Here is a 17,947-nt window from a genome sequence, read left to right as displayed (position 1 = left end):
TGCACTCGCGTCGTTGCATGCAGTTTTGTGCTCTGCCTGGAACACAGGCATCATCCCAACTGACTGGAAGAGGGGCCTTGTTGTCCCTCTCTGGAAAGGGAAGGGTGATCGCCAAGACTGCAACAACTACCGAGGGGTGACGCTGCTCTCAGTGCCGGGCAAGGTCTTTGCTCGGATAATTCTTGATAGGGTTCGCCACCATCTGCTTGAGCACCAGCGTCCAGAGCAGTCAGGCTTTACACCAAAGAGGTCAACGATTGACCGTATCCTTGCTCTTCGTGTCCTCACTGAACGCAGACGAGAGTTTCGGCAGGGGCTGCTTGCAGCCTATGTTGATCTCTGTAAAGCGTTCGATTCAGTGAATCGGGATGTCCTCTGGAGGATTCTTGGTCTTCGTGGGGTGCCACCGAAACTGATCGATCTGATGTCTGAACTCTACTCTGGTACTGAGAGTGCTGTGAAGTGTGGTGGTACCGCCTCTGATTTATTTCCAGTTGTTACTGGAGTTCGTCAGGGATGTGTACTTGCCCCCACACTTTTCAGCACTTGTATGGACTGGATTTTAGGGAGGATGTCGGAGAGATCAAGTTGCGGTGCATCGTTTGGCAATGTCAAGATCTCGGACCTTGATTTTGCAGATGATGCAGTCATCTTTGCGGAGACTTTAGACATCCTCTTGGGGGCCCTCGAGGTGCTGAATGAGGAGTCGGAGCCGTTGGGATTACGGATTTCTTGGGTCAAAACAAAGATCCAGGCTTTCGGTGACATCTTGGATGCTGCTGTCCTGTCTGTGTCTGTTTGTGGTGAGGATGTTGAGGTCGTGGATAGATTCACTTACCTTGGCAGTGATATTCATGTCTCCGCAGGTTGTGAGCCGGAGGTCAATAGACGTCTGGGTCGGGCCTGGGGAGTCATGGATTCACTGGATCATGGGGTGTGGCGCTGCCGGTACCTGTGCGGGAGGACGAAAGTCCGAGTCTTCAGGTCCTTGGTACTTCCAGTCTTGCTCTATGGGTGCGAGACTTGGACTTTGACCAAGGATCTGAGACGGAGACTTAATTCCTTTGGTACCAGGTCTCTTCGGAGAATCCTTGGCTATCGCTGGTCGGATTTTGTGTCCAACGAGCGGTTGCTGAGAGAGACTCGGATGAGATTTGTTACCTGCATAGTCCGTGAGCGTCAGCTGCGGCTGTATGGACATGTGGCTCGTTTTCCTGACGCTGATCCTGCTCACCAGATTCTCTCAGCGAGGGAGTCTCATGAGTGGAGGAGGCCAGTGGGCCGACCACGTGCCTCATGGTTGCAGCAGGTTGACCATCATCTCAAGGAGATGGGGATGGGCCTGGCATCTGCCTGGGGGATGGCCAGACGGAGGCCCCTGGAGTACCGGCGGAAAGTGGACGCAGCGACGCGCTGTTCTGGCACATGCTCCCATACCTGACCTGACACAAGTTCCTTGTAAGTTACTCATAAGTTGAAACACGTCGAGGTAATGTTTCGCATACCCGAAACTTATTCTCTCCGTCAAGGGCCATTTTCTTTTTTTCTCCTTGGCTCCGTGAAGGCACGTGACGAAATATCTGCTTTTTTTTTGTTGTTTTTTTTTCGTCTATCACGAATTTTAAAATATATTCGGACAGTTGCTTTAAGTTTCGACGTCGACGTGACAATATCTTCAAACAGAAAATATTCACAGAGGAGGAACTAAGAATAAGACATGAGCAAACTGAAGAGGCAATCGGACGTGACGTAACGACACGTGACGAAATATCGGAAGTTATTGTTGTTGTTTTTTTTTTAAACACTGCCAATACGCCATTATACGGTAGTTGTAAATTAGAAACACGTTCAGTAAGTTCTGTGGTCGTCCGGAAGACGTCAATCAAATACGTCTACATACGTCAATATGCATTGGAGGTACGTTACACATAGGTTCAAAGCACGTTACTCATAGGTTAAAAATAAGTTTCGGGTACGATAATCATTACCTCGGCATGTTTTGACTTATGAGTAACTTACAAGTAACGTGTGTCGACATGTGTCAACGATCATATAACGTGCCTACAACTTATGGCCAGTGTAGCGGAACGTGTGAGTCATACGCTGGCATACGTCGTAAAATTTCAAGCATGCTAAAATTTGAGGACAACCGCAAAGTACAACGATGAAAGCCTGCGTACGATGACGTATGGCAGTGTTTTTCAGCGTGCTCTTAACATATTCAAAACTTGCCCTTAACGTATTCGACTTTGCCAACGTGTTAGACAAATTTTTCATAAGTCGGCATACGCTGGCTAAATCGTCAAGGTGTGACAGCGCCTTGATCTGATGCGACATGCTCATCTCTTACAACCTGAGATTGTGAAAATCCAAGATTATTGTCATGAGTTCCATCTTCTATCAAGAGGCGTTCAAATACACACTCTCCCATTTCCCACTTCAGGATGATGTGATCTGCCATGCGAAACTCATTGACTTTTCCATGCGAAGAGAAGCAGAATTTGACGATGTGAGATATTTTGTTGAAAGAGTCACCCCATTGAAAGGCAAGCTGTCCAGCAAGGAAGATGATCTATAATCTGTATGATGAGTTCATGGTGTATGGAATACTATCAGACACAGCCGTTTCTGATCCAAACCAAAAGGGGGGGGGGGGGACAAGACCTGGTGTGAGAGATATCGTTGATGAGAAGGGCAGATGGAGAGCCACGATTTTGCCTTCAGTTTACAGTGGATCAGCACGTACTTGTCCTCCCTCATAGTAATGCCGAAGAGGAATGTTTCTTCTCACAATTTCGAAAGAACACGATTAATTTCTGAGGGTGCTTGTCAAATGAGGTCACCCTGCCTTCTGTCCTCACATGCAAAACTAACTTATCTTGTAAAACCTCACGTCATAAGTTTGATCCACTGAGAGATCTCACCAGAAAAGCCTGTGGGGAATACAATGCAGAGCACAGTCACATGAAGTGACTTGTCTGTCATGTCTCGGCCATGTTCTGAGTGATGTCTGCTTGTGTGGTGTTTCATAATCGTTGAGATGAGTTGATACAGTACTTAGACTGAATGTGAACATTTTACTTGAGTTCTGAAAAGCTTCTGGCTGGCTGGGCGTCAACATTTATAGCTGTGAGTGCGATAACTCATAAACTGTTCGCCATATCGATTTGAAATTTGAGTCGCACATGTAGCACCTGAAAAAGAAGAACGCGATTGATTTTGGGTGTGGCCGGATCCAAGATGGCCGACTGGGGCGGCCATCTTGAAAAAATTGTTTTTTGTAATAAATGGAAAACCGCTTATCTGATTTCAATTACTTTTGGTTCCTACATTCCTCACCCCTGGGGAACTTTTTCCTGATGATGACCAAATGGTGTCTTGTTTCCAATTCACCTCCCTCATTATCTGGAATATGTATGACCTTTTTCATTCAATGGTGGGGGATTCCCCATCTCTGATGGTATATATTTTTTTCATGTGTATTCACGTTTTTTTGCATGCGTATTCACAATTTTTCATGGCATTTTTGACTTTTCCCTTCTGAATCATGAACCGCCGGGAACCTATTCCCCCTTTTTTCCATTGAAATAATGTCCCGCTCTTCACGGCATTTTCGAGGATTGTATCCTCCGCGATTAGTGGCATCCGTCAGTATAGTATATTGGTTGGTCTCGTCTGTTATTTGTACCCTACTGTTTTCCCTGGAGGGGACTATTGGTTTGTTTTCCATCCGTCTGTCTATCCGTCCCACCTGTGGTTTTTTTCAGACTTTTTACCGATACCCTTTAACATATTCCACTGAAACTTGATACATGGCTTTATTGTGATAATTACAGAACAAGTTGGAGTATGAGGGCATTTCGTCAATTTTTCAGTGATGCTCTTTCGGACTTATAAAATACCACATCGGGAGGGGACATGAATTGCAAAGCAATTGTTGCTCTTGTTCTGTTTGTCTGTCTGCTTGTCTGTGCATGTCATTCACCTACATGTCACATTTTACTCCGATCTTCATGAAACAGAAACACCTGATAAAGGCAGTGACAAGCTGGAACCCCATTATATTTGAGATTAGTAAGTCAAAAGGTCAAGGTCACATAAATCGTTGATTTTTCAACCGACTTTATCGATGTCTATGTATCGGCTTATACTGTATGTAAAACTGAAAAGCATGGGTGGACGATGAACCCTCATCGAGGTGAAGTCTTGGTCGACCCCTGTAGTTAGGTCGGGTCAGGTATGAGGGGCACGCGCTGGAGCAGTCCGTCGCTGTGTCTAATTTCAGACAGTACTCCAGTGGCCTCCGTCTGGCCATCCCCTGGGCTGATGCCTGGCCCACCCCCCGTCTGCTTGAGATGCCGATCAACCTGCTGCAACTGTGAAGCACGTAGTCAGCCCATTGGTCTCCTCATCCACTCACGAGGCTCCCTCGCTGAGAGAATCTGGTGAGCAGGATCAACGTCAGGAAAACGAGCCACATGTCCATTCAGTTGCAGCTGATGCTCAGACGATGCAGGTAACAAATCTCATTTGAGTCTCTCTCAGCAACCACTCGTTGGGCACAGTCAGACGAGCAACAGCCAAGCCAAGGATTCTCCAAAGAGATCTGGTACAAAAGGAATTAAGTCTCTGTCTCAGATACCTGGTCAGAGTACAAGTCTCACATCCATAGAGCAAGACAGGAAGCACCGAGGACCTGAAGACTCAGACTTTTGTCCTCCTGCACAGGTCCCGGCAGTGCGGCACCCCATGATCCAGGTAATCCATGACTCCCCAGGCCTGACCCAGACGTCTGTTGATCTATGGTTCACAGGCAGCAGAGACATGAATATCGCTGCCAAGGCAAGTGAATCTCACCGTGTCTTCAACATCCTAAAGGCACAGATGGGACAGCAGCATCCAAGATGTCATTGAAAGCCTGGATCTTAGTTTTGACCCAGGAAACCCGTAACCCAGTGGCTCCGACTCCTCATTCAGCACCTCGAGGACCCCCAAAAGGAGATCCAGTCTCCGCAACGATGACTGCATCATCTACAAAATCAAGGTCAGAGATCTTGTCTTTCCCAAATGATGCTCTGCAGCTTGATCTCTCCAACATCCTCCCCAGAATCCAGTCCATACAAGTGATGAAAAGTGTGGGGGCCAGTACACACTCCTGACAAACTCCAGCAACAACTGGAAATAAGTCAGAGATGGCACCACTACATCTCACAGCACTGTCACGACCAGAGTATAGTTCAGACATCAGATCGATCAGTTTTGGTGGCACCCCACAAAGACCATGAATCCTCCAGAGGGCATCCCCATTCACTGGATCAAACGCTTTACAGAGGTCAACATAGGCTGCAAGCAGCCTCTGCTGAAACTCTTGTCTGCATTTGGTGAGGACCCGAAGAGCAAGGATACGGTCAATCGTTGGCCTCTTTGGTGTAAAGCTTGACTGCTCTGGATGCTGGTGCTCAAGCAGATGGTGGTGAATGCGAGAGAATTATCTGAGCAAAGACCTTGCCCAGCACTGAGAGCAGCATCACCCCTCGGTATTTGTTGGAGTCCTGGCGATCACCCTTACCTTTCCAGAGAGGGGCAACAAGGCCCCTCTTCCAGTGAGTTGGGATGATGCCTTTGTTCCAGGCAGAGCACAGAACTGCATGCAACGACACAAGTGCAGCATTTCCACCAGCCTTGAGAAGTTCAGCATGGATGCCATCGATCCGTGGACCTTTACCCCAATTTCAGCCGGTTCACTACAGCCTGTGTTTCCACAAACAAAAGTGGACCATAGTTAGTTGGAGGCTCAGCAATAGGGATTCTATCACCCCTGACATCCAATTCGACAGCTGGTGGATCAGCCTGGTACAGCCGCTCAAAGTAACTGGCCCAGCGGGCCTTCACTTCGGACTCCTCTGTCAAGAGCCCACCGCCATCTGCTGTCAATGCAGCACACCAATGGATGGGCTTGGAGGAACGCAACGTGCGAACTCCCCTGTAAGCTGGACGAGAATCACCTGACCACAGGTGATGCTCTGCCCACTCACAGATTTCTCGCACATCGGCCTCCTTTTCCACCCTCGGCGTATGTGCAGTTTTATGCCTCAACTCCCTGAACCACTCAGCTCTGCCTTTCAGCCTGGCCCTGCGACTCTGGTCAATGTTATTCAGTGTCCAGTGAGAGAAAAAAATTATTCTTCGCCCTGCGGTGAGTTCCAAGACATCCACCGGCAACATCAAGGATGGTGGTCTTGAAGGCACTCCACAACTCTTCAGGATTCCCCAAAGCACGCAGACCCCCCAAATCCCCACTCAGCCTATTTGAAAACTCCTCAGCAACCCTCTTATCCTTAAGCTTGCCAACATTCAGTCTGGCTGGGATGGGACCATTCTCACAGTTTGAAGATGCAACTTCAGAGTTACTGCCACAAGCCTGTGGTCGCTATTGAGGAACTGAGCACTTTGGTAGTCCCTGTAGTTCTGGATCATCCTTCAGCGACCATTAACGAGCACATGATCAATCTCCTTTGCCACATCGCCAGTGTTAGAATACCAAGTCCAGCGATGAGCTTGTAGGCGCTGAAATCATGAACCAGCCACCCTTAGTCCATGACTTCTTGCAAAGTCAAGGAACTTGGTGCGATTCTGGTTCACAGTTCCAAACCCTTGGGGACCAATACATGTGTCATAACCATCCCTATCAGTTCTTGTCGATGCATTGAAGTCCCCCATGACTGGAAGTTTGTCTCGTCTCGGGCACTGATCAACCACAGACTCGAGCGTAGCATAGAATGCGTCCTTCACAGTGAGATCACTCGCCTCAGTTGGAGCCCACACAGAGTCCAGAGAAACGATACCCAAGGAGTGACGAATCTTTAATCTCATAACACGCTTGTTGACCGGTGTTTCCTCAATTATCATCGGAGTCAGCTTATTGGACACAGCTGCAGCAACTCCATGGGAATGGTAACCATCAGAGCAACCACACCAATAGTAGGTGTAACCACCCACCAAGATCTCGCCACAATCCGGTCTCCGAACCGCAGAAAGGGCTGCAATACCGAAGTTCAAATGCTTGAGCTCAGATGATAACAGAAACAGGTGATCATCCTCTCTTTGGGGTAGGACATTCCAGACACCCACCCAAAGGGACCGTCTCCGGTTAACGCAAGGAGACCGCTGTTTGGTGGAAGACATCTCAGCACCACCCCGACACACACCACCACAATCTGAACCGGGAAGTTTACCCTGTGGTTTTCCTCCTTTCATCAGAGTGGGGGTCCTGAAGGCTTTGCCGCAATCATGTTATCCAGTGAGCTGCCTTGCAGAGGGCAGCTGCACAGGAAGTACTCCCAAAGTGTAGGTTGACAGATTTCTTTGCGTTTTTCTTGTATTTTCCTGAGTGAAGGATTTTACAATGGCCGGAGTGCAAATCCTGCCACCAACCTCCCAATCAAAAGTAACCCAACTGCAGGAGGATGTCTGCAGATACAGTTGGGCACTAGATATGGATGGCCATTGGCTCACAAGGAGCTCCTCCACCCTTTGACAGGTTTTTTTTTCGTCATCCTGCTCAGTGTCCATATCATTCACTCTCCTCACCCGAAAATCTGGTGGGAACGACAGTTTAGTCGCCGACAACCAGAACATGAAACAGGCTAGTACAGGTTTACTTGGTACCTGTAGCAAGTCACAGGTCTAATCTGGCCTGACTTAACAATAAACCCATGTGGGTATGTCCATTAATTGCTAAATATTAGACCTTGACAACGTCTATTAATTATGAACTTTTGGAACATACACTACATGGCCAAAAGTATGTGGACACCTGCTCATCCAACATCTCATTCCAAAGTCATGGTCATTAATATGGAGGTGGTCCCCCCTTTGCTGCGACAAACAGCCTCCACTCTTCTGGGAAGGCTTTCCACTAAATGTTGGAACATTGCTGTGGGGATTTGTTTCCATTCAGCCACAAGAGCATTAGTGCGGTCGGGCACTGATGTTGAGTGATTAGGGCCCTGTCAAACCTTGACGTTTTAGCCAGCGTATGGCAAGGTATCAAAATGTATGTAAAACGCTGGCGTACGCTGAACTATTGATGTTTTTTTTCCAGTTTTGGACGTATGCATAACGTATTAGTAACGTACACAGAGCGTTTTGATAACATATAGATAACTTATATCAACGAATGCTGAGCGTGTTGTCGGCGTTCACAACCTATGCCCAACGATAGTCTAACTTATGCATAGCGCGGCAGCGTATCGCCGACAATCACGTAGCGAAAGCTATTAATAGGCTGCGGCTCGACGATTCAAATCATAACAGCACAAGACATCAAAGTGTCAAGGCCCTGTCACACCTTGACGTTTTAGCCAGCGTATGCCGACATATGAAAAATTTGCCGAATACGCTGGCACACGTCGAATACGTTGTGGGTAAGTTTTGTATACGTTAAGAGCACGCTGAAGCACGCTGGCATACGTCGTAATACGCCGAGTACGTCGACAAATTTTCAGCATGTTGAAAATTTTTCGACGTACTCGGCGTATAACACACGTTCCGTATACGCTGGCCATAAGTTGTAGGCACGTTACGCGATCGTTGACACACGTCGATACACGTTACTTGTACGTTACTCATAAGTTGAAACGCGTCAAGGTAATGGTTAGCATACCCGAAACTTAGTTCTAACCTATGAGTAACGTGTTGCAGGCACGTTACACGATCGTTGACACACGTCGATACACGTTACTTGTAAGTTACTCATAAGTCGAAACACATCGAGGTAATGGTTGGCGTTGGTGTTCCAGACTCCCTGGTTTTTATTTTTTTTGGTGGGGTTTTTTTTTTCTTCGGTGTGATGGTGATGTTGACACTTCGATTTCTAGTGCGGTTATGATTTAAATCGTGAGCGGCTGCCTATTAATTATATTATATTATAACCAGCATACTACGACGTATGCCAGTGTGCTCTTTACGTATACAAAACTTACCCAGACGCATACGCTGGCTAAATCGCCAAGGTGTGACAGGGCCTTTAGGTCTGGCTCACAGTCGGCGTTCCAATTCATCTCAAAGGTGTTTGAGGTTGAGGTCAGGGCTCTGTGCAGGCCAGTCAAGTTCTTCCACACCGATCTCAACAAACCATTTCTGCATGGACCTCGCTTTGTGCACGGGGGCATTGTCATGCTGAAACAGGAAAGGGCCTTCCCCAAACTGTTGCCACAAAGTTGGAGGCACAGAATCGTCTGAGATGTCATTGTATGCTGGAGTGTTAAGATTTCCCTTCACTGGAACGAAGGGGCCTAACCTGAATCATGAAAATCAGCCCCAGACCATTATTCCTCCTTCACCAAACATTACAGTTGGCAATATGCATTCGGTCAGGTGGCGTTCTCCCGGCATCCTCCAAACCCAAATTCGTCCATCGGACCACCAGATGGTGAAGCGTGATTCATCACTCCAGGGAACGTGTTTCCACTGCTCCAGAGTCCTTTGGCGGTGAGCTTTACTTCACTCCAACTGACAATTGGCATGGTGCATGGTGATCTTTGGCTTGGGTATGGCTGCTCGGTCATGGAACCCCATTTCTTGATAGCTCTCGCCGAAAACTGCTTGTGCTGATGTTTCTTCCAGAGTCGGTTTGGAACTCTGTCGTGAGTGTTGCAACCGATGACAGATGATTTTCCCACGCTACGCACTTCAGCACTCGGCGGTCCTGTTCTATGAGTTTGTGTGGCCGACCACTTCACGGCTGAATTGTTGTTACTCCGAGACGTTTCCACTTCACAATAACAGCACTTACAGTTGACCGGGGCAGCTCAAGCAGGGCAGAGATTTGATGAACTGACTTGTTGGATAGGTGGCATCCTATGATGGTGCCACGTTGAAAGTCACTGAGCTCTTCAGTACGGCCCATTTTCCTGCCAATATTCGTCTATTGAGATTGTATGGCTGTGTGCTTGATTTTTGTACACCTGTCAGCAATGGGTGTGGCTGAAATAGCCAAATCCACTAATTTGAAGGGGTATCCACATACTTTTGGCCATGTTGTGTACCTTTTAGACATGTAGACCTTTTGGAGCACTTTATACTTTTTCGACCTCTAATGCCCCTCAAGACCCCAAAGACCCTTTATACCCTTTATAACCCCAAGACCCTTCAAGTTCTTTGAGACGCCTCGGACCCAGAAGACTGCAAAGGCCCTTATGACCCGTCCGACCCCAAATATCCCTCATACCCTTTCGGACGGTGCGAGGAGCCGATTCCCACGGGGCGAGGAGCCAAGTCCCACGGGGCAAAGAGAAAGGTCAAGGTGACAGTGACATCATTTGCATGATTTTTGTCATAGCTGTCAGGCTACCACCTGATGCCTTCTCGTTTCTATGTTTGTCTGTGAGTGCGATAACTTGCGAACGCTTTCAACTATCTTCGTCAAACTTTACCAGAGGATTCCAAAGGACAAAAGTGAGGTCATCAATGTTTTTTGACTATATATGTCAAAGGTTAAGGTGACAGTGACGTCATTTGCAAAGAACATCTACACCCAAAAGTGTTTGCGCAACTTGACGTCAAACGTGACACAAATGAGTTGGAAAACATCACCTGCAAATTCCGAGCAGATTTGATGATCTGATCGTTATTTAAAGACCAGATTTCCTTCGGCGCTAGATGACGGATGTCACATTTCCGAAATGGCGGCAATCGTTGACTTATAAAGTTATTTGAAATTTAAAGATCATTTGCATTTCAGGACACTGAATTCAACCACCAATTATTTTGAGGTCAACATAGGCCAAAAGATCAACGTAGGCCTAATTTATAAAATTGTCCATTTTCATCCGATTCAGTTGAAATTTGAAGAGTTGTTGCATATTTGGTCATTGAATTCAACCACCAATTATTTTTGAGGTCAAATTTGTTTCATGGATTGAGCAATTATCGTGCTCGGCCCAACGTCTTCTTCTTCGTTGTTTGTTTGTCAGCAGGATATCTCAAGTTATGGATGGATTCAGATGAAACTTGTTGGACAGGTTGGATGTGTGACGAGGACGAATCAATTCGATTTTGGTTGAAGATCCGGATCCGGATAAAATAAATTATTTTTAATTTTTAAAAGTGATTCTTCACAATTGAGAGATGGGGCCAAAAACGAAATGCAACATAATATCTATAAAAGTTGTGGATGAGTTTGGTCGTTGATAAGAACGAGCTGATGACATTTTGCTTCAGGTCCAGATAGATGCAGATCAAACCCATCAGTGGGATAGAAAACGTAAACTGTTCTGCCTGGCGGAGGTATGTGCATCACCGAGTGCCGTTCTCGTTGTTGTCCGAGGATGGTGCTTGATTTGGTGGTTCTGCTCCTCTTCTGCAAGTTTTGTAAACCTTACTATAATATAATTTTATTTTTATACTCTTCAGTGTGCATGTGGGAACTGGACTCTGAAATGAAGAGTGAGCATTTCCGCGTCACAGTTTTATTCCTTCTTCCACAGCCTCGACTGTTTCATTGTGGAAGATCACATTGAGTTGTCTGGAAATGAAGATTTTTACCATCCTGCGCTGTCTGTTCTTGCAACTTCAGGTATGTTCATGTGCTTAGATTTTGTGTAAACATGTTGAGGGACAGCTCAGTGTTTCCTCACCTATTCATTAATTTATTTGTTTGTTTATTTTTATTTTCTCTTCACAAGACTGAATTTCAGGGTGACTGAGGGTATGGACTGGTAGAGGGGCTGCAGGGCAACAGTTTTATTCAAGAAGCTCGGGAATGAACGATCAGGAAAAGAGGAAACAGTGCAGCTTTGGTGTGTGTGTGTGTGTGTGTGTGTGTGTGTGTGTGTGTGTGTGTGTGTGTGTGTGTGTGTGTGTGTGTGTCGCATTTCTCCAAAACCATCAAACCTAGCAGCTTGAAACTTTACATGCATACTAAGGGACTTCCAAGGAAGTTCCAGAGTGGGATTTTGGGTTAATTAAAACATCCCTTTTGAAGATGATTAACAGCCTTATTTAATTACATCCTTTATCAGGCGATCCTCGGCCACTTCGCTCCGAATGGGGTCTTAAGGCCCTTCCTGAGTTTTCTTGCTGGAGTCTGAAGCTGCTCAACCATGCCTTGACTTGGAACAGGCCGCAACAATTTCTTTAAGATAAAGTTTTTTTCTTCACTTTACTCGCGAACTTTATCGAATGCTTTGATCATCATAGATATGGATCGCTGGGTACATTGCAATGCTCATGAACGCCCGGAGATGCCAGCGTTTTTGGCTTTATGTCATCTCCCCTCATGCCTAACCTTGGGAATCTCTTAAACTAAAAAGAATTACAAGTTTTATGCTCCAGATTTGAACTTAGCGGCAGTGCCAACTGCTAAAAAAAAAAAAAGTGTTAATTTGTCCAATTCGGACATTGCTTGGGTGTTTCTGGGTGCACGGGTTTATACCACCAATGGCAATCGGTAATCACTTGGCAAGCCAGGCGTTCCATTGGAGTGCTTGCTTGAGTGCTTGAGCCACTTGGCGAGCACTCACCAAGCTGCTTGGTTGTTCATTTCACAACCACGAGAAGTAAGACCATTGCTTTGCTCATGGAAATACCAATCTTTAGGTGATTGCTCAAAAAAAAAAAAACAATAAAAATGAACATTAAACTTTAGTTGTCGTTCACCTGGAACATCGTTGCAGGGAGCTTATGGGATGGTGCGTCGTCCGTCCACAAATACTTTCAACTTCTTTGAAACTTCACATACGATTTTGATGAAACTTTACCACAATGTTCATCACCGTGTGTGTGCCAAAATTTATTCATGGCATTAAAAAAATCGGGCCCTCATGGGGTATACCTGGGTTGCCCCCAAAATAGGTATTTGCTTTCTTATCAGAAACTACACATGCAGTTCTGATGAAACCTGACCACAACGCTCATCAGCCGTGACGTACCAAAGTTTGTTCACGGCATTTTAAAGATCCGAGTGTCGGGGGGGGGGGCAGTTGACGGAGGGAGTTCATGGGGGGGTTGCTCTTCCAAAAGAGATATTTGCCTTCTCAGAAACAACACAAACGTTTCCGATGAAACTTCACTGCAACCTTCACAACCCATGGTGTTCCAAAGTTTGTTCATGACATTTGAATAAATTGGGCTCGAAAGGGGGGAATCAATATTCGGAGCCCCCAAAATATGTATTTGCTTTTTTCTATGAAACTGCACACACAATTTTGATTAAACTTCACCACATCCTTCATCACCCCTGATTTCATCAAATTTCTCCATGACGTAAAAAATTGGGATCTGAGGGATTCTACGTGGGGTTGCCCCCCAAAACATGTATTTGCTTTTTTATATGAAACTTCGCACACTATTTTGATGAAACTTGACCACAACCTTCATCACCCGTGATGTACCAAAGTTTGTTCATGGCATGAAAAGATCAGGGTTTAAGGGTATTTATTGGGGGGGGGGGTTGCCCCCAAAAGAGGTATTTTCTTTCTTCTCAGAAACTACACACACACAATTCCGATTAAACTTCACTCCATCCTTCATTACCCGTGATATAATCAAGTTTCTCCTTGACATAAAAAAAAATGGGATCGAAGGGAGTCTACGTGGGGGTTGCCCCCCAAAACATGTATTTGCTTTTTTCTATGAAGCTACACACTATTTTAATGAAACTTGACCACAACCTTTATCACCCGTGATGTTCCAAAGTTTGTTCATCGCATGAAAAAAAGAATCCATAGGTATTTACTTTTTTCTCCGTAACATATTTTGTGGGTCATCCATGCCTATCAGTGGTTCCCTGGTTATCTTCTTCAGCCGCTACCAGGTGAGCGCCCAGGTGTATTGCCCCATGTTTATTTTTATCGAGGTGATTTTGGTAGTATTGTCATTTATAAGCAGCTGGATGATGTCTGTGGAGTTGTATTTGAAAATATTATGTCTTTGTCGATGAACTTTCTCTCCCTCTTTAGATGAGAAGGACAGAGTCGATCTCGTAGACAGTGTGTACGTAATTTTAAGATGGGGACAGAACAGGAGGGGTCGTGTTCATGAGATTTTGTGGCAAACTGAGATTATCAACATGCTTCCTTATCTCGGCAGAGTCTGCAGGACAGTCATTTCAGATGAGGTAAAATATGGGAGGGGGGGGGAGAGAAAGACCTGACAAGGTGCCACTATGACTTTTAAGAAGGAGACTGGTTGAACAGTTCATTATTGAGATTTGTCAGATGATATTTTCTGGCTTTCCTCAGGATGGACAAATTTGTTTGCGAGCTTTACGGAATAAATGAAAGTTGCTTTCAGTCGAGTTAACTTTCCATATTAAGAAGGCAAGCTTCTCGATCACAACCACCTCCCCACGGGATTCAGTGTACAAGAGTCTACAGAATGGATAGGAAAGTCACAGATGGGATGGGCTAAATCGATTAATCAGAGAAAGTAGACTTTTGTCAACGTATTCCCTTGTGGAATCAATATCAGGTGCCGTGGAGATGATGGTGCAATCCTTTTTGAGAGAGGGAAGATTCCAATCCCTTCTGGTTGTCCTGTGTGAGCAGACATATCCTGCATCATTGAGATTGCTTCCTTAGTATAGTATGGATAAGTCAAGAGTGACAGAGAAGGAACAGCAGAGCTTCGTCGGACAGTTAGACATTACCATGACGTCCAGGCAGGAGGATGTACCACCTTCAGTAATCTGTTTCGGGAAATTTGCAAATTGTGTCAGACCTCCCATCACAGAAGGTCTTACTTGCAATGCCATGGCTGATTGTAACTGTGCAGACAGCTCTCATGGTGGCTGTTGAAATTTCTGCAACTGAGGAACAGAGTTGGGATGGGTGCTTACAAGTTGATTGATGTCAGAGGAAATAATGGTACGTAGAGAGTTGTCATCACGAGGTAGACGGTGTACCACAGCAAAACACGTAGTTGAGGAGAGGGTGAGAAGTGGTTTCTGATGAAAATGGACAGTGAGGAACTGAGTTCTTGACAAAAATAGCACCGCCTCCTGCAGAACAGAAGAGGGATCTGTCAGAATAGAAGAGAGAATGATGAGGGAGAGAAATTCGTATCAGAGACAGACTGTGAGAGGAACGTTGTGTTTTTCTTCTTCTTCTTCTTCTTCTTCTTCTTCTTCTTCTTCTTCTTCTTCTTCTTCTTCTTCTTCTTCTTCTTCTTCTTCTTCTTCTTCTTCTTCTTCTTCTTCTTCTTCTTCTTCTTCTTCTTCTTCTTCTTCTTCTTCTTCTTCTTCTTCTTCTTCTTCTTCTTCTTCTTCTTCTTCTTCTTCTTCTTCTTCTTCTTCTTCTTCTTCTTCTTCTTCTTCTTCTTCTTCTTCTTCTTCTTCTTCTTCTTCTTCTTCTTCTTCTTCTTCTTCTTCTTCTTCTTCTTCTTCTTCTTCTTCTTCTTCTTCTTCTTCTTCTTCTTCTTCTTCTTCTTCTTCTTCTTCTTCTTCTTCTTCTTCTTCTTCTTCTTCTTCTTCTTCTTCTTCTTCTTCTTCTTCTTCTTCTTCTTCTTCTTCTTCTTCTTCTTCTTCTTCTTCTTCTTCTTCTTCTTCTTCTTCTTCTTCTTCTTCTTCTTCTTCTTCTTCTTCTTCTTCTTCTTCTTCTTCTTCTTCTTCTTCTTCTTCTTCTTCTTCTTCTTCTTCTTCTTCTTCTTCTTCTTCTTCTTCTTCTTCTTCTTCTTCTTCTTCTTCTTCTTCTTCTTCTTCTTCTTCTTCTTCTTCTTCTTCTTCTTCTTCTTCTTCTTCTTCTTCTTCTTCTTCTTCTTCTTCTTCTTCTTCTTCTTCTTCTTCTTCTTCTTCTTCTTCTTCTTCTTCTTCTTCTTCTTCTTCTTCTTCTTCTTCTTCTTCTTCTTCTTCTTCTTCTTCTTCTTCTTCTTCTTCTTCTTCTTCTTCTTCTTCTTCTTCTTCTTCTTCTTCTTCTTCTTCTTCTTCTTCTTCTTCTTCTTCTTCTTCTTCTTCTTCTTCTTCTTCTTCTTCTTCTTCTTCTTCTTCTTCTTCTTCTTCTTCTTCTTCTTCTTCTTCTTCTTCTTCTTCTTCTTCTTCTTCTTCTTCTTCTTCTTCTTCTTCTTCTTCTTCTTCTTCTTCTTCTTCTTCTTCTTCTTCTTCTTCTTCTTCTTCTTCTTCTTCTTCTTCTTCTTCTTCTTCTTCTTCTTCTTCTTCTTCTTCTTCTTCTTCTTCTTCTTCTTCTTCTTCTTCTTCTTCTTCTTCTTCTTCTTCTTCTTCTTCTTCTTCTTCTTCTTCTTCTTCTTCTTCTTCTTCTTCTTCTTCTTCTTCTTCTTCTTCTTCTTCTTCTTCTTCTTCTTCTTCTTCTTCTTCTTCTTCTTCTTCTTCTTCTTCTTCTTCTTCTTCTTCTTCTTCTTCTTCTTCTTCTTCTTCTTCTTCTTCTTCTTCTTCTTCTTCTTCTTCTTCTTCTTCTTCTTCTTCTTCTTCTTCTTCTTCTTCTTCTTCTTCTTCTTCTTCTTCTTCTTCTTCTTCTTCTTCTTCTTCTTCTTCTTCTTCTTCTTCTTCTTCTTCTTCTTCTTCTTCTTCTTCTTCTTCTTCTTCTTCTTCTTCTTCTTCTTCTTCTTCTTCTTCTTCTTCTTCTTCTTCTTCTTCTTCTTCTTCTTCTTCTTCTTCTTCTTCTTCTTCTTCTTCTTCTTCTTCTTCTTCTTCTTCTTCTTCTTCTTCTTCTTCTTCTTCTTCTTCTTCTTCTTCTTCTTCTTCTTCTTCTTCTTCTTCTTCTTCTTCTTCTTCTTCTTCTTCTTCTTCTTCTTCTTCTTCTTCTTCTTCTTCTTCTTCTTCTTCTTCTTCTTCTTCTTCTTCTTCTTCTTCTTCTTCTTCTTCTTCTTCTTCTTCTTCTTCTTCTTCTTCTTCTTCTTCTTCTTCTTCTTCTTCTTCTTCTTCTTCTTCTTCTTCTTCTTCTTCTTCTTCTTCTTCTTCTTCTTCTTCTTCTCACAATAAACCTTTCTGATAAACACAATAAACCTTTCTGTTAAACACAATGTCTGGAGCTGCAACTGTAACCTGAATGTAGAGATGGGTAATATTGGAATGGAGATCTCAAATGTTGATGGACACCACTGTGAGAGAGTGGAGTTGGGTGTGTGGTGGAATATGTAAAAGCTGGTTATTAAAGTTTGTGAAAATCCATGATCTGTGTGAATATATGCCACCCCATCCTGCTCTGCTCCTTCATAATGGCAGGTGTGGAATCGAGAGGAAATGCATGCTTGCTTTCTCGGTCACTACCAGACAATGATTCGCCAGTTTCGAAAGGACCTCTACACCCTGTCTTGCACAGAAATAAGATCCGGCCCAGCCATCAAGGAGGTTCTCCATTGCTTCCGACCTCACGAGGAACACCAACTCCGATCACACGACCCCATCTGCCATCGCATTCTGACACCATGCATTCACCTATCAAGCCCTCTTCTGGAGCTCGGGTTCAGGGTCCACCAAGTGTTGTTAGGGCGAGATTTGAGTCTCCAACCTCGGTATTGTCCGACAGCTCTTCTGACGGGGAGTTTGAGAGTTTGCTGTTACGCATTAGAGGCTGTATGAGCAGCAATCATAAACCCGTTGACCAGTCCATCTTCGGCTGCTCGGTCTCGTCAGAGGTAGCAGGGAACGGGGTCACGAAACCAACCACGGGTGCATCAAAAAAAACAAGTAAGTGATCAAGATAATGGGGTTGTGGTTTAAGCTGAGGATTGTGGGAGACACATTGGCGGTTGTTTAGCATTTGATGATTGTGACCAATAAATATGGCCACAGGAAAATAAAGTTTCCTCCTTTGCATGATTTTACGATTAAAAAAAATATAAGGTCTTTCCCAAAAAGCCCATTTCCATATTACAAGCACAAATTGGTGTCATTTTAGTCTGCTCCATCCTCTTATATGGGCTACACCCACTTATCCTTCCTTCCTCTCCCTCACTAATTGTGGTCACATGGTCTCGAATAGCATCCAGGGGG

General features: G+C 44.6%; 1 protein-coding gene across 4 annotated transcripts in view; it reads left to right on the top strand.

The window, feature by feature from the left end:
- The window catches only part of LOC147010297 (uncharacterized), a 62,913-nt gene that overhangs the window by 29,563 nt on the left and 15,403 nt on the right, over positions 1–17,947 (top strand). For all 4 annotated transcript variants that reach the window (XM_085860699.1, XM_085860695.1, XM_085860697.1 and 1 more), the window contains 2 exons: positions 11,490–11,578; positions 17,177–17,641. In XM_085860699.1, the coding sequence (XP_085716825.1) occupies positions 11,490–11,578; positions 17,177–17,641 (554 nt within the window). The remainder of the gene's footprint in view (positions 1–11,489; positions 11,579–17,176; positions 17,642–17,947) is intronic.

The sequence above is a fragment of the Eptatretus burgeri genome, chromosome 16 (assembly GCF_056783735.1).
Source record: "Eptatretus burgeri isolate ZD-2024b chromosome 16, Ebu_testis_v1, whole genome shotgun sequence".
NCBI classification, from domain to species: Eukaryota; Metazoa; Chordata; class Myxini; order Myxiniformes; family Myxinidae; genus Eptatretus; species Eptatretus burgeri.
This window is presented reverse-complemented; position numbering and strand designations above follow the sequence as displayed.